Below are 17,138 nucleotides of genomic sequence, written 5' to 3' on the forward strand. Positions count from 1 at the left end.
ATCCATATTGGAAAAACCATAGCTTTGACTAGACAGACCTTTGTTGGTAAAGTAATGTCTCCAATTTTTAATACGCTGTCTAGGTTGGTCATAACTTCTTCCAAGGAGCAAGTGTCTTTTAATTTCATGGCTACAGTCACCATTAACAGTGATTTTGGAGGTCAAAAAATAAAGTCTGTCACTATTTCCCTATTTATTTGCCATGAAGTGATGAGACCAGATGCCATGATATTAGTTTTCTGAATGTTGAGGTTTATGACAACATTTTAACTCTCCTCTTTCACTCTCATCAAGAGGCTTTTTAGTTCTTTGTTTTCTGCTAAAAGGGTGGTGTCATCCGCATATCTGAGGTTATTGATATTTCTCCCGGCAATCTTGATTCCAGCTTGTACTTCATCCAGCCCGTTTCTCAAGATGTTCTGCATATAAGTTAAATAAGCAGGGTGACAATATACAGCCTTGATGTAATCCTTTTCCTATTTGGAACCAGTCTGTTTTTTCATGTCCAGTTGTAACTGTTGCATCCTGACCTGCATACAGATTTCTCAAGAGGCAGGTCAGGTGGTCTGGTATTCTCATCTCTTTCAGAATTTTACAGTTTCTTGTGATCCACACAGTCAAAGGCTTTTGTGTAGTCAATAAAGAGAAGTAGATGTTTTTCTGGAACTCTCTTGCTTTTTCGATGATCCAACAAATGTTGGCAATTTGATCTCTGGTTCCTCTGCCTTTTCGAAATCGAGGTTGAACATTTGGAAGTTCACGGTTCACATACGGTTGAAACCTGGCTTGGAGAATTTTGAGCATTACTTTACTAGTGTGTGAGATGAGTGCAATTGTGTGGCAGTATGAGCACTATTTGGCATTGACTTTCTTTGTGAATGGAATGAAAACTGACCTTTTCCAGTCCTGTACTGCTGAGTTTTCCAAATTTACTGGCATACTGAGTGCAGCACTTTCACAGCATCATCTTTTAAGATTTGAAATAGCTCAACTGGAATTCCATCACCTTCACTAGCTTTGTTTGTAGTGATGCTTCCTAAGGCCCCCATGACTTCACATTCCAGGATGTCTGGCTCTAGGTGAGTGATCATACCATCGTGGTTACCTGGGTCATGAAGATCTTTTTCATATAGTTCTTCTGTGTATTCCTGCCACCTCTTTTTAATATCTTCTGCTTCTGTTAGGTCCATACCATTTCTGTCCTTTATTTGGCCCATCTTTGCATGAAATTTCCCTTGGTATCTCTAATTTTGTTGAAGAGATCTCTAGTCTTTCCCATTCTGTTGTTTTCCTCTATTTCTTTGCACTGATCACTGAGGAAGGCTTTCTTACCTCTCCTTGCTATTCTTTGGAATTCTGCATTCAAATGGGTGTATCTTTCCTTTTCTCCTTTGCCTTTTGCTTCTCTTCTTTTCACAGCTGTTTGTAAGTCCTCCTCAGACAACCATTTTATGTTTTTGCTTTTTTTTTTTTTTTTTTTTACCTTGGGGATGGTCTTGATCCCTGCCTCCAGTACAATGTCACGAACCTCCATGCATAGTTCATCAGGCACTCTATCTATCAGATCTAGTCCCTTGAATCTATTTGTCATTTCCACTATATAGGCATAAGGGATTTGATTTAGGTCATACCTGAATGGTCTAGTGGTTTTCCCTACTTTCTTCAATTTAAGTCTGAATTTGGCAATAAGGAGTTCACGATCTGAGCCACAGTCAGCTCCCAGTCTTTTTTTTTTTTGCTGACTGTATAGAGCTTCTCCATCTTTGGCAGCAAAGAATATAATCAATCTGATTTTGGTGTTGACCATTTGGTTATGTCCACATGTAGAATCTTTTCTTGTTTTGGTGGAAGAGGATGTTTGCTCTGACCAGTGGGTTCTCTTGGCAAAATTCTATTAGTCTTTGCCCTGCTTCATCTGTATTCCAAGGCCAAATTTGCCTATTAGTCCAAAGTAGGAAGTCCCCTATAATGAAAATAACATTTTTGGGGGGGTGTTAGTTCTAGAACGTCTTGTAGGTTGTCATAGAACAGTTTAGCTTCTTCAGCATTACTGGTCGGGGCATAGAAGCTGGTTGGATTACTGTGATATTGAATGGTCTGCCTTGGAAACAAGTTTTTGAGATACACCTAGGTACTGCATTTCAGACCTTTTTGTTGATTATTAGGGCTTTCTTCTAAGAAAAGAAGAAATCTAAGAAATCTCCCATTTCTTCTAAGGGATTCTTGCCCACAGTAGTAGACATAACGGTCATCTGAGTTAAATTCACTCATTCCAGTCCATTTTAGTTTGCTGATTCCTAAAATGTTTACATTTACTCTTGCCATCTCCTGTTTGACCACTTCCAATTTGCCTTGATCCATGGACCTAACATTCCAGGTTCCTATGCAATATTGCTCTTTACAGTATCGAACTTTACTTCTGTCAGCAGTCACATCCACAACTGTATGTTGTTCTTACTTTGGCTCCATCTCTTCATTCTTTCTGGAGTTATTTCTCCACTGATCTCCATTAGCATATTGGGCACCTACCGACCTGGGGAGTTCCTCTTTCAGTGTCCTGTCTTTTTGCCTTTTCATACTGTTCATGGGGTTCTCAAGGCAAGAATACTTAAATGGTTTGCCATTCTCTTCTCCAGTGGACCATGTTTTGTCAGAACTTTCCACCATGACCCGTCCATGGGTGGCCCTACACGGCATGGCTCATAGTTTCATTGAGTTAGACAAGGCTGTGGTCCATGTGATCAGATTGGTTAGTTTTCTGTGATTGTGGTTTTCAGTCTGTCTGCCCTTTGATGGAGAACAATAAGAGGCTTATGGAAACTTTCTGATGGGAGAGATTGACTGAGGGGGAAACTAAAGGGAATATTTCAGGCTGAAACAAAAAACAACAGAAGGTAACTCAAATCCACATGAAGAAATAAAAAAGTCCCTTAAAGGTAATTATATAGGTAAATATAAATGACAATATACATTTCTACCTCTTCTTCAAGTAACTGATTAAGAAGACTACATCATAAAACTGTACTGCTGGACATATAAAATAAAACAATTTTATTTCTATATAAGTGCACACAATAATCCAAAAACTTAATTAAGGGAACAGTTTTATTTGTGAAAGCATCAAAAATAATAAAATAGTAATAAATTCCACAGAGGGGAATAGCTTATAGTAAATCTTAAAAAACATTGCTGAAGGAAATTAAAGAAATCTAAATAAATAAACTCAGTGTCAACAGATTAGCTAAATAGTATTCCTCTGTGTGTGTATGTGTATATATATATGAACACTGTTAAACTGAAAAAAAGAGTATGTCAAGGCTGTACATTGTCATCCTCCTTGTTTAACTTATATGCAGAGTATATCATGTGACATGCTGGGCTGGATGACTCACAAGCTGGAATCAAGACTGCTGGGAAAAATATCAACAACCTTAGATATGCAGACGTTATCACTCTAATGGCAAAAAGTGAAGAGGAACTAAAGAGCCTCTTGATGAAAGTGGAAGAGGAGAGTGAAAGAACTGGCTTAAAATTCAACATTCATAAAACAATGATCATGGCATCAAGTCTCATCACTTCATGGCAAATAGATGGGGAAAAAGTGGAAACAATGACAGATTTTATTTTCTTGGATTTCAGAAGTGCTGCACTCAGTAAGCCAGTAAATATGGAAAACTCAGCAGTGGCCACAGGACTGGAAAAGGTCAGTTTTCATTCCAATTCCAAAGATGGGCCATTGTAAAGAATGTTCAAACTATCACACAACTGTACTCATTTCACATGCTAGCAAGGCAATGCTGTAAATCCTTCAAGCTAGGCTTCAACAGTACATGAAGTGAGAACTTCCAGATATATAAGCTGGGTTTAGAAAAGGCAGAGGAACCAGTGATCAAATTACCAACATCTGCTGGATCATAGAAAAAGCAAGAGAATTCCAGAAAAACATCTACTTTTGCTTCCTTGACTATGCTAAAGCCTTTGACTGTGTGGATTAGAACAAACTGAAAAATTCTTAAAGAGGTGGGAATACCAGACCACCTTACCTACCTCCTGAGAAACCCATATGCAGGTCAAGAAGCAACAGAACAGGACATGGAACAACAGACTGGTTCAAAATTGGGAAAAAGAGTATGTCAAGGCTGTATGTTGCCATCGTGCTTATTTAACTTATATGCAGAGTACATCATGTGACATGCCCGGCTGGATGAATCACAAGCTGGAATCAAGACTGGTGGGAGAAATATCAACAACGTCAGATATGCAGATGACACCACCCAAATGGCAGAAAGCAAAGAGGAAATAAAGAGCCTCTTGATGGGGGGGTGAAAGCAAGTTAAAAAGCTGGCTTAAAACTCAGCATTCAAAAAACGAAGATCATGGCATCTGGCCCTATGACTTCATGGCAAATAGATGGGGAAACAATGGAAACAGTGACAGACTTTCTTTTCTTGGACTCCAAAATCATTGCAGATGGTTACTGCAGGTATGAAACTAAAAGTCACTTGCTCCTTGGAAGAAAACTCATGACAAACCTAGACAGTGTATTAAAAAGCAGACACATCACTTTGCCTACAAAGGTCCATATAGTCAAACTACGGTTTTTCCAGCAGTCATGTACAGATGTGAGAGATGAACCATGAAAAGTTTGACAGCTGAAGAATTTATGCTTTTGAACTGTGGTGCTGGAGAAGACTCCTTAGAGTTCCTCGAACTGCAAGGAGATGCAACCAGTCAATCCTAAAGGAAATCAACCCTGAATATTCATTAGAAGGACTGATGCTGAAGTGGAAGTGCCAGTACTTTGGCTACCTGATATGAAAAGCCAACTCACTGGAAAAGACCCTGATGCTGGGAAAGATTGAAGGCAGGAGAAGAAGGGGACAATAGAGGATGACATGGTTGGATTGCATCACTGAGTCAATGGATATGAGTCTGAGCAAACTTAGGGCGATAGTGAAGGTCTGAGAGGCCTGGTAGGGTGCAGTTCATAGCGTCGCAGAGTCAGACTCAGTGACTGATCAATATATATGAAATAAAAGTTATTTTAAATTCTTTATTGGGTAAATTACAGATCTCCATGTCTTTGGGGTTGGTTTCTGGAAGATTATTGTGATCTTTTGGTAGTATCACATTGCCTTGATTCTTTGTGTTCCTTGGGCTTTAGTGTGTTGTCTTCACATCTGAAGCAGCAGTCCCGTCCTTCAGACTTTCTACTGCCTTCAGGGCAGAAGTGCTTTCCATCAGCCCTGTTAGAGACCTGGAGGTTTTCTCAGACCTTGAGTGGATACACCTGCTCACATTTCTTGCTCCCTCTTGTGGCAGAATTAAGTTTGTATATCATCTCTGGATTCTGCAATGCACCAGGTCCAATGCTGATAACCTCCCTTGTGTTTCTCTAAAGTGGTGCTACATTTCAAGTTTCTGGTTTCTCTCTGCTCCACAGACACTGGCTTGCTTTAGGAAAGTGCTCCATAGCTGTCCAACAAAGACTGCTCTGGCTGCCACACTCTGGAGCATCCACAGGGAGTTGGCTGCAGAATGAGGGCATGTGGATGAGGCATGCCTGACCCTGGGGGAGCTACAGGCCAGCTGGGGGTATCTGCAGGTGAGGCTCTCCCAGAAAGTTCATAGGTGGGCTTTCTGATGGAGTTCACAGCGTAGTCAGAAGGAAACCAATTCCTTTAATGCTCTCCAAAAATCTTATCTGCCTCTCTCCTGACCTCATATTGTCCTGTAACTTAGTGGTCTGAATGCTACAGGAGAGAAATGAGTCTTTTTGGCTGAACCCCAGACAGCTGTGGAAGCCTGGTGCTCATTCACTTGCTCTTCCTCTGACCTACCTCTCACTCCCTCACAGGATGGCTTTTGCTTGGCCCTATCACTGCCATCTTAGGGAAGGTTGCAAAGTCAAACTGTTCTGCTTATCCACTCTAGTGTGTCCAAACTCATCTTTTGCTCCAGTGGAGTGCTGGAACTTCTCCTTGAGAAACCCAGACTTCCATTAAGGCTCTCTTGTCTGTGATGACTGCCCCAGTCAGGGTTATCCAGATTCTCCTGGACCATGGACAAGAGGAGCTGGAACCAGTTCATAAGCTACTGAAGGGTCCACAGTCAGGATGGAGGTCTGTCTTCCTATGACCTGATGCACAGGCATATGGAACTCCTCCAAGTCCCTTGGTGAATGATGCTGGATCCCAGACTCCCACAATGTCACTTTTGTTCATGGATACATGATAAATTTTTATTGTTGATAAGTGGTAGATTAGGAGCAGTATCCTATGCCATCGTGATGCTGATGTCACCTGTCATACATCTGCAGTACAGTCAGTTCTGCATTCCCTCCTGGGTTTATTTGTTGTATTATTTTTGGCTATGCAAATTGGCATGCAGGATCTTAGTTCCTGATCATGGATTGAACTGACACCCTCTCAGTGGAAGCATGGAGCCTTAACCACAGGACTACCAGTGAAGTTCCTGGTTTGTCTCTGAATGCATATTCTATAGAGAAAATTATAATTAAAGTATAATCAAATGATGGAAAAGATGACCTAAATGTATGGCTCACTGATATATGCCTGTTTTTCCCCCACATTTTATAGGGGAGTGTCTACTGTGGTGTTAGTTGCTCAGTCGTGTCTGACTCTGTGATCCCAAGGACTGTAGCCTCCTCTGTACATGGAATTCTTCAAGCAAGAAAACTAGAGTGGGTAGTTTTTCCCTTCTCTAGGGGATCTTCCTGACTCAGAGACCAAACTAGGGTCTCCTGCATTACAGGAGAATTCTTTACCATCTGAGCCACCAGGAAACTTTGGAGTCTACCCTTGTCTGTGCTATTGTATTTGTGTGTGTGTGTTTTATGGGAAGTCACATCACAGGAGCTGCCTCTGAAAGAGATTATAGATCCTAAGACAGTGCTATTTGGCACTGATATCAAATTTTAATGAGAATTTGTGGAATTCTTGGAAAAGCACATGTATTTTGCATGGGAGGCGGGTAGGAATCATGGGTATTTGCAACCAGAAGGAGCGCTGGTGGACTGGATTCAATAACAGGCTCAAAATGTTCTTGACTACCTGTATTCATGTGCTCCCACACAACTCTGATCTTGGTAACATGACTTCAGTGAATGCAAGAAAAGCAGACAAATGCAGGCCGAGACTTGAAAATTGCTTGTGCATTGATTGAGATTTGCCCCCATGCTGTGCTAAGGATCCAAGATTACAATGTGAAGACCCCTAAGCCAACAAAATGAAAGATGAGAGACATGTAGCGAGGTCACCTCCAGTAACACTTGAGAAGCTTATTTTCTCTTAGGATCCAAACCACTCTTTTACATTCTGCTTTGCGGCACTGGATCTACATTTATGCTTTGCCAGGTAGCACCAAGTTAGGGTGTGCAAACAGGGCCTGCTAGAGGGAGACTTTTGGAAAAGAACCAAGGAATTTGTTTCTCCCACTTGGTTACCAATGGGCTTCCCAAGAGCTCATGTCCCTTTTCAGTTCTGGTGAACATCATGCCAGCAATGTATCTTTTCCCCAGGAATAGAAATTCTTTCCACGGCACAAATTGTTGGTATTCTTTCCAACTTACTAAACTCTCACCACCCGAGACACTAGCAGTGCTTTGTCTTCAAAAGTACATAGGAGACTTCCTGAAAAATCAGAGATACCAGCACCAGCCAAGCAACATCCTATACTGAAGTCTCTTTCAGCCCTAATAGTGGAAACTTCTGAAACTGCTTTCTCCATGTCCCAGCTCAAACCAGTCTACATTGCTAACTCCCAAATCATGAACTATATACATAGCTATGCTTTAGGCTAAATAGTTTTCTTGGTAGTTATCCAGTAAAATAACACTAACAAATGTGGGAAAAATTAAAATTACATTGAGATATGAGAGATATGATTAATAACTTTGGGCATAAATGGAAAAAAGCAAATAAAAACCCACTAATCTATATGGCTGAAGGTTATTCAGAGAAAAGTATATTTTTCCTCAATTGCTGGTAGAAATGTTAACAGCCCTTTAGGTAAATAATCTGAAAGTATTTTTCAATATTAAAAACTTATAAATGCTTTAACAATATCAATCCTAAGACACTACCCCAAAGAGATAAAAATATTCATATGTAAGAATAGATATTCATGGACACATATAGTGAAAAGTGTAAAAAGTCAATGACCTTCAATAGAAGAATGATTAAATAAAGAATTCTATATTATGAAATATACTGCCAGTAAAAAGGAGAAATTAAAGTTATTTCATTTTCAGGCTTGCAAGGGTTTATCTAAGGTATTTCTGAAGAAAAAGTAAGATACAAAAAGAAGGAAAAAATACCACAAGAACTATTCTATGTAATTATACAGTATTTTAATATCTTTATATATAAATTTTACCTTCATCATCAAAGGGTGATAAATTAATTATTTTTGTTTTATATTTACTTGGTGCAATGTGTCTGGCATAGACGTTTTCTTGCTGTAAAAACATATTTTTGCCTTTAAGTAAATCTATAATAAAATTTAAAAAGAAGAGTTATATGAAGTCTGAACATTCACACACTACTCTCTAAACCCCATGTATTAGTCTTTATGCATTTGTAATGTTTCCCTCCCATAGTTTAGCCACTGGTCGATGACTATTACTCTAGTTTCTACAAATACTTCATCATTTTCTCTTCCTTGTCTTTATTCTGTGTTCCTTGGTAGCGTCCTGCTTTTTCTTTTCCAACTTCACTGAGGTATACTTAGTATATAAAAACACTGCCCAGATGTAATGTGTACATTTTGATGAATTTTGAAATAGCCATACAACCTCTGAAGTCATCATCACAATCAAGGTAACAAACATGTCTATCACCTATAAGAGACTTCCCTGTCTCTTTGCTTTCCCATGTGTATCTCATAAAAACACTTGGCACAAAGCACTCATGTCTTAACAACTTTTACATGCACAGTATTTCATTGTTTATTACAGATGTAAAATGTTTCACAGAAGATCTCTAGAATTTACTCAACTAATATGAATGTGACTTTATATCCATTGAACAACTACCCACTTCTCTCTACCCCTAACCCCTGCAAACAACCATTTTATTCTCTGGTTCTGTGAGTTTGACTACTGATAAAATACTAGATTAAAAATGTATTTTAAAAAGTATTGCTGAGATGGCATAAAAACATTCTCTAGAGACTAGAAAGGAATTAAAGCATTTAACTCGAGACTTTCTGCTAAAAAGGGATATGTATATTTGTATGCATATACATTTTTTATAAATTTGACTGACCTATAGTAATGTGGGTAGTGAGGAGGAAGATAGGTGGGAAGTTTCACAATAAAGAATAATCAAATAATAAAGAGCACAATAAAATAGTTTAGAATATATTTATATAGAGCATCATTATATATTCTTTATGACTGTGTATAAAAAAGCTGAGAAAGGAGGGATTGGGATTGTAAAATCATACAAAGGGAACCATTATTAGAATATTGTGTATTTTCTGTAAGTTTTCTTATTTTCTGGATGTTTAAAATATTTTATAGAATAAAATTTTAAAAACATATTACACAAGTAATCTAAATAATTAGATATCTATTTTATACTGTTATATCTTTTACCTTGATTGTCAACTTGTGAAAAATTGATCATGTTCATTGAGAATTTACTTCCTGTGATGTGCCCAGTAAAAAACTCTGTTTGATGTTGTGTGGACTTATCTTTGTCTTTAAATAAATTCACTCCTAATGTAAAATTTAAAAAGAAAAATTTCACAAAGACATTATAACTATTTGCACATTACTCCCCATCCTTCACACATTGGTCTTCATTTCGGTACCTGTAAATTTTTCTTTCCACATATAAGTGGTCACTTTTCTATCACTCCAATTTCTATAAACAATTTCTTCATTTTCTCTCCCTTTTTGTTGTTCTGTTTTCTTAGATAGCATCTCACTTAATTTCAAAATTTAATCCAATCACCTTTTATATTCATTTCTATATTTGCATATTTATTTCTATATTTGATCTGTATTCTCCTTTCAGTACTTTTTCCCTTAACAATTTATATTGCTCAAATTTTATTCAGGGCATTTAATTATAAACTCCTCATTAATAAGTATAAAATAATTAACTAAATTAATTTTATTCTTAAGATGCATGACATTTCAAATTGGATGTAAATGAGAGCAAATTCTTGGTATGCTTAAGGTTGTTATTCAAAATTGAGAAGAATTAATAAGCAACACTGAAGCCAAAGTAATTGAAAGAACCTACATAAAAATACTCTGAAAATTAAAGACATGGAAAAATGTCTTATAATATACCAAATTTATCACAGCAAAACAGAAAACAAATTTAACTTCTTAGTTCCTACAATTTCAGTTTTACACTTCTAGCTTTTTCTCAGTTAAAAGTTGTCAGTAAATAATTTTTACTTGATTATTTTTAACAGTTTTTTTTTTTCAGGAATAGAAGTGAGATTATAACAAAATAAAGTATTCAAAAGTAAAGTTTCATAAATCTCGCTTTAAATGTTAAATTTCAGGGAAAACACATATTTTGGTGCTTTAATCTGAGGATTCAGCTACTTTCAAATTCTGACTTTCAGCATCACTTTTGCAAAAAGTTCATTCTTTCACCAAAGAAAAATGTACCTAACCCTGTTACTCCAGGACTAAAGCTGTGTCTGTGAATTGTAAACTCAGCTAGAGAACTTCACTTCAGTAGAGATATAAATTTACACACAAGACTAATTATGTAGAGAAAATTGAATAAAATAACTGCTACATTCCTATTCTTATACCACTTATCAACTATCTTTTTTGCTTTTTCAATTTTAAATCAACACTCTCTTCTAAGCCAGCAAGAAAGTGAGTAGATTAGCAGTTTGAAATACTTAAACCAAGAATATTCTAAGGTCATTAGAGCATTGGATTATATGAATTACTTTCCAAATGTATGAGCTTACAACTAAACAATATCTAGGTAAATTTCCATTGACAGCAAATACAAGACTTTAATACTAATTATAAGATGAAATTTATGAAGATTACTCACCATTAACATAGTTATTGCTATCGTTAGTTAAATCACAGAGAAGACATAACCCATAAATATTAGACTTGACAAATTCTTGTTCTTACCAGGGTGACTTTTATGATGTATCTTGATTTTACTAGTTTCTTTTTCACTTTCAACAGTATCTGTCATGTATTTTTTATCAGTTGCTATAGATATAAAATAAATTTCAAAACACTTTCTAAGGTAACCATTAACACACATGTATGTGTGTCTGTAGTACTAAGCTACTTAGTACTTGTTATTATGGAAGACAATATAATATCTGCATTGTACAATCATAAAACATTAGAATTTGAAGGGCTCTTAGCAATCATATAAGCCTCATGATATAGAAGCTTAGAGATATTTTGAGATTTGATTGAGAACTCATACCAAGAAAATACAAAATTGAGCACAAGCTGAGGCCCCATAATTCATTAACCAGTGCTTTTTCTACACGATGCCATGTCTCACACAAACCTTAATCATCTTGGCGAGTTCACGTTAATGATATAACTGCCAAGTTTACACTAAGAGGACACTCATCCTTTAAGAATATACCTATGAGTGGAACATGGCATTTTTCCCCTGCCCACTGGTCAAGTTACAAACCATGGTCACAGAAGGTTACTACCAGGCAGAAATTCTTTGACTCTCTTAAGAGTGCTTTATGCCATTTTTAAGGTTATGTAAGTCCAGTAGACATTAATGATGCAGAAGTATAGCAAGATACTCTGTGGTCTAAGAAAAACTGTCTATCAGGTCATCTTACAATGCATACCTTTCCGCTGGGGAGCGGGAAGCAGTTAAATCTGCAGCAGTACCAGCACCGGGACTGCATCCCACTCCCTTTGAGTTTTTGTGTGATTTCAAGACTTGGCAGGATTTAGTAACTACAAACTAGGTCAAAGGAGAGGAAACTGCATGAAAGTTATTAAACAAAAATTCATATTGAAAAAGTGGTAAGTAGGACTGGTGGCTTGGGTCAAATAATGTGTCCAGTGTTTTGTGAATGGAAGGTGGTTCCAAAGAACACATACCAAAAGTTGGAAACCTATCTTGAACCTGAAACCGTAAGGCGGATCTTACTATTAATACTTTGTTGTAATGGCTGAGAGCAGGAGAAAGTATTAAAGATCCTACAGAGGAGATATAATTGAGGCTCTCTGGTTTTCTGTCTCCCTTAATATCACACCAAAGATCAAGGAGTGGTGTGTCAAACACCCTTACACCAAGACAAGGGGCAACAAGTGTAAACTATGAACTATGTAACAAGACTACAGATCTCCACTTCACCTGAGATACTGAAAATATGCTTGGTATTTTAATTATATACAGGGAATTAATAAGCAATGCAATAACTATCTGGTACTTCTTTTAATCCCATTCATAAACTAGACCTTATGCGTTTCCAAATACAAAGCAACTAGCCTGAAAATTTAAAAAAAAAAAAAGTAGCATTTGAAATGCTTTCATTAAGTATATTCTAAGATCACTATACCACTGAAATTTTGAGGATCACTTTTTAAAAGAAGGAGCTCTGAAATTTAAAATATGTAACTAATTTTCCATTGATAATAACTGCTGGAGTTCCAGCAGTTCTAACTTTAGAAGGGAATTTATGAAGATACTGTATCCTGTAATAACAGCATATAGGTACTATAATCAGACTCAAACTCAAACTCTGGAAAAGCTAAATAGGCCAGAATAGACTTGCAATATTCTTACTTTTACCAGGATGACTCTTGGATTGTGTCTTGATACCACTCTTTAGCATACTCCTTCCAACAGCATTTGGGAAGTGCTCTGTATCAGTGTCTATAGCAATAAACAGTTTCAAAACATAAGGTAAATATCAACATATAGTTGTGTGAGTTTGTGTGTAATATTCCTTTAATTAGCATTTTATTATAGAAGAATTATAATGAAATGTCTTACTTACAGAATCAAAACACCTTAGAATTGGGAGAACCATTGGCAACCATATAAGCCTCATTATATTGTACCTTAGAAATGTTTATTAGTTTGACTAAGACTATATAGCCAAGTAGTGATAAAAGTGATTCATAGACTGATGCCTCATAATTCTTTAATTAGGGCTTTTTCCATAAAACACAGTCTTTTTGCAAATTTAAGTCATCCTAGAGAGTTTATCTTAATTAACATAAGTTTTCATTACATTAAAACTATATTAAAACTACATTGTGTACATTAAAACTACATTCACATGGTAAGAATTATACCTGGTAAGGCCAGACATGACATTTTTTTTTCCCCCTGGGCCAAGTTGCCTGGAAAAAATGATGGCCATCACAGTCACAGAATGTTACTGTGAGGCAGAAATTCTTTGACTTTGTCCAGGAATATTTTAATTCCTTTTTTAAAGGTTATGTAAGTCATGGACATAAATTTGAGCAACCTGTGGGAGGTAGTGAAGGAAAGGAAAGCATGGCAGGCTGCAGTCCACGGGGTAGCAAAGAGTTGGACACAACTTAGCGACCAAATAACAACAACTATAAATCAAAAGACAACACTGACGGAAAAGTTAACAAGTAATCTGTAGACTGGCACTTTATCCCAGATCTTTTACTTGGGGAAGAGGAAATGAGTAATTTGCATGAATATTAGCATTGGTATTATACCTCTTTCCATTTGAGTCTTTGTGTGATTTTCATCTTTTGATGGATTCAGAAGCAACGATATAGGTTGAATGACAGAAAAAAATTTATTTAAAATAATTTTATATTGCAAAATAAATAATTAGAATTGGTGACTTTGGGTCATCTATTAGGTAAAGACTTTGGTGGGCAAAATTTGGTTCTAATACAGCATATAAGTGAAGGTGGAAACTGTCATATCCAGAATTTATAAACCAGAAGTCCTGCTTTGGAGAAATGACTGAGCCCATGAAAATTTCAAGCGTGTGCTATCTCTGAGGCAGCACAAATTTATCACCACTGCAATCTAAACAGAGGTGAAGACCATGCGGCATCATTACTAAAACCAAAGATACATTGGATTGAGCATCTGTGAAAGTCCTATGTGCTATGGCAACACATAACATAAAAGATTAGCAGACTCTAGCTGCTGATGCTTCTCCAACAGAAAAAAAATTAGAAGACCTGATTCATTTGATTTGAAAAAGCAAAGGCTTCTTAGGTAAGTAGGGAGGCAATGGGAATAGCCTTTGAGGACAGATTGGGTTAAACACTGGAAGCCTCAATGATATGTGGTAAAGAAGCCTAATTTATTCAGAGCCACAATTTTCCTTCACAACATCTTCCCATTGCTTTTAAGTATTTAAAGAAAACTCCTATCCTTCTTGGAGTTTACTGTTTTTTTAAAGTTTAACATATAATATGCCCATTTTAAACATGTAATCAATGGTTATTAATGTATTTTTAGAATATGTAACAATCGCCATAGTCAATTTTAGAATCAACTTCAGAGTCATACTAATTAAATTGTAGGAAAATGTAGAAGCATGACTGACATATAGTTTTATTCCCTTATTCCCATTTTTGTGCTACTGAATTACGTGTTATATGTATAAAATTAAAGACATTATTAAAATTGTCCTTATAAATATTTATGAACCTATATCATTTTTAAAGAATCTGAGAGACAAAATTAGAGCAAGTTTAGTAAGTATATGTAGTGTTTGTTCTATTAGCTACCATCTAGTGTTATTTACATAATTTTAAGCCATCTTTTCAAATATTTTTACCGCACTCTCTCTCTTCTAGTATTTCCCATTACCTTAAATTCACTGTTTCTTTCTTCAGACTAATTCAATCTCTTCCCTTAGGCAGTATCTTCATTTCATTTATTGTATATTTCAACCACATTTGGTTCTTCTACATTTTTATTTTTAGATGATAATATCTAGTTGATGAAATATTTTCATCATATCTTTGTTTTCTTAAAACAAAATTTTCTTTTTCTATTTATAATAACTATTAGGTCATCCCTGTCTGCTAAATCCAACATCCAAGACTCTCACAAGCATATTTTGTTTCCTGCTTTTTCCTGTGCATGGGTCACAATTTACTATTTCTTTGCATGTCTTAATTTTTTTTGCTAATAACTGGACATTTTAGGGGCTTACAGGGTGGCACTAGTGGTAAAGAACCCGCCTGCCAATGCAGGAAACATAAGAGATGTGGGTTCGATCCCTGAGTCGGGAAGATCTCTGGAGAAAGGCATGGCAACCTACTCCAGTATTCTTGCCTGGAGAATTCCATGGATAGAGGAACCTGGCGGGCTACAGTCCATGCAGTCGCAAAGAGTTGGACATGACTGAAGCGACTTAGCATGGACATTTTAGATAATATATCATAGTATTTCTGGATTCTAATTTGTTTCCCTATATAAGCCTTGTTGTTTAGTGTGTTCGCTTGTTTGTGTGCTTGTTTATTTACAGTGATTTCTCAGAAGTGTCTTACTAACGTCTCTTTTTTTCCTGAGGTGTGAAGCCTCACCCATTGCTCCTCAGAGGGCACATCATCAGGCTTGCACACAGCAGCCTCTTGGTGTTTGTAGTTACAGGGCTCTGTTCGAATGTCTGTTTTCCTTCTATCTCTATTTAGATGTCTTCTTTTAATATCACAGAAAACACCATAAAGAAATGTGTGTAATGCTGTTACTACAGGTCTAATAAAGAGGGAAGTGATAACCACTGAGATGTTATATTCTTCTTATCACATTCCTTAGCTAGTCTTTCTGCACTTGCAAATTCAAGAGAAATGTCTACCAAAGCTGAAAACAGAAAGTGAATAGAATATAATTGGGCATATTTTTTACCAAGCATATGCTAAGTTTATTAAAGGACTGGTTTTTATGGATTACATCCTAAGTGAATGAGTTCTACCATTAATAATATGTAGACAGTTTTACATTGATATTTAATGTAAAATGAATTTAAGGAAAAAATTCTTGAAAATTTCAGCCCATGTAATATTAAAACATAGATGCCGATGTTATTCATGACCCTTGTTTAAATATCTCTAGAGAAGATAAGTAAGCCTGAAATCTTAGATTTGTGAAATTCCTATTCTTACCAAGGAGATTCCTTGATTGTGTCTTGAATCGTCCCTTTATTACACCTCTTCCAGTTTTACCTGTCAAGCCTTGTATATTAGTCCCTGTAGAAAAGAACAAATTTCAAAACACTTTACAAGGTAACTATTTACCCACAAACATGTGTGTGCATTTGCATGTGCGTGTTTGTGCACATGCGTGTGTGTATGATTGACCTAAATAGTATTTGCTGTTATGAAAGATGAGTTATATTGAAATGTCTGGTTTGGAGAATCACAAAACCTTAAATTAGAACAGGTGAAGCAATTATTAGTATGTAAGTTACATTATATTGAAGTTTAGATATATTTCGGATATGACCAAAATCAAACATTCAGGGAATGACAAATGGATGTACCACTTTGTGCCTAACCAGTGCCTTTTCTATAATCCTTTTACCAGTATCTTTTAACCATGTTTAATTCCTTAACCAGTGATTTTTCTCTACAATGCTCTCTTTTACACAAGCTGAAATCATTCCAGAGAATTTATGATAGTAATATAATTTCCAAGTTCGTATCAAAAGTAAAGTTACTCTGTAAGGATGTTCCCAATGAGGCAAAACTTCACATTTTTTTCCCCATCAGGACAAGACATAAACAAGAGTCTTCTTAGTCATAGAAACTTACCATGAGTCAGAAATTCTTTGACTTACCCAGGAAAATTTTAATTCCCTTTTAGGGTACATAACTGTAAATCATGTGGGTATCACTGACTTAAAGAAAAAGTGCCTCTGGGATTCCTTGGGCATATACATTTCACGTCTTGCAAGGAGGAAATGGCAATATTTGTATCAGAACCAGGACTCTGATAGGATCCATTTCCATTTGAATTTTTATGTGGTCTAAAGTTTTTGGTATAATTGACAGCAATTAACCAAGATTGGATGACATAAAAAATACATGAAAGTTAATTTAAAGATATTCATACTGAGAAAGGGATAATGAGGACTGGAAACCTAAAGGGCATGCATGCAGTTGCATTTTGATGCTAGTGGTT

The 17,138-nt window shown here is 36.3% G+C and overlaps 1 protein-coding gene across 23 annotated transcripts in view; it reads right to left on the minus strand.

The window, feature by feature from the left end:
- Positions 1-17,138, minus strand: part of CCDC7 (coiled-coil domain containing 7) — a 301,615-nt gene that overhangs the window by 52,775 nt on the left and 231,702 nt on the right. For 15 of the 23 annotated variants that reach the window (XM_042230493.2, XM_060397257.1, XM_042230489.2 and 12 more), the window contains 4 exons: positions 16,121-16,204; positions 12,789-12,878; positions 9,620-9,742; positions 8,398-8,511 (listed from right to left, as the gene is read on the minus strand). The exons of 2 other annotated variants lie outside the window; for them this stretch is intronic. In XM_042230493.2, coding sequence (XP_042086427.1) covers positions 8,398-8,511; positions 9,620-9,742; positions 12,789-12,878; positions 16,121-16,204 — 411 coding nt within the window. The remainder of the gene's footprint in view (positions 1-8,397; positions 8,512-9,619; positions 9,743-12,788; positions 12,879-16,120; positions 16,205-17,138) is intronic. 6 more of the 23 variants (XM_060397262.1, XM_060397260.1, XM_060397261.1 and 3 more) reach the window with 1 other exon arrangement.

This window comes from Ovis aries, chromosome 13 (genome assembly GCF_016772045.2).
Source record: "Ovis aries strain OAR_USU_Benz2616 breed Rambouillet chromosome 13, ARS-UI_Ramb_v3.0, whole genome shotgun sequence".
NCBI classification, from domain to species: Eukaryota; Metazoa; Chordata; class Mammalia; order Artiodactyla; family Bovidae; genus Ovis; species Ovis aries.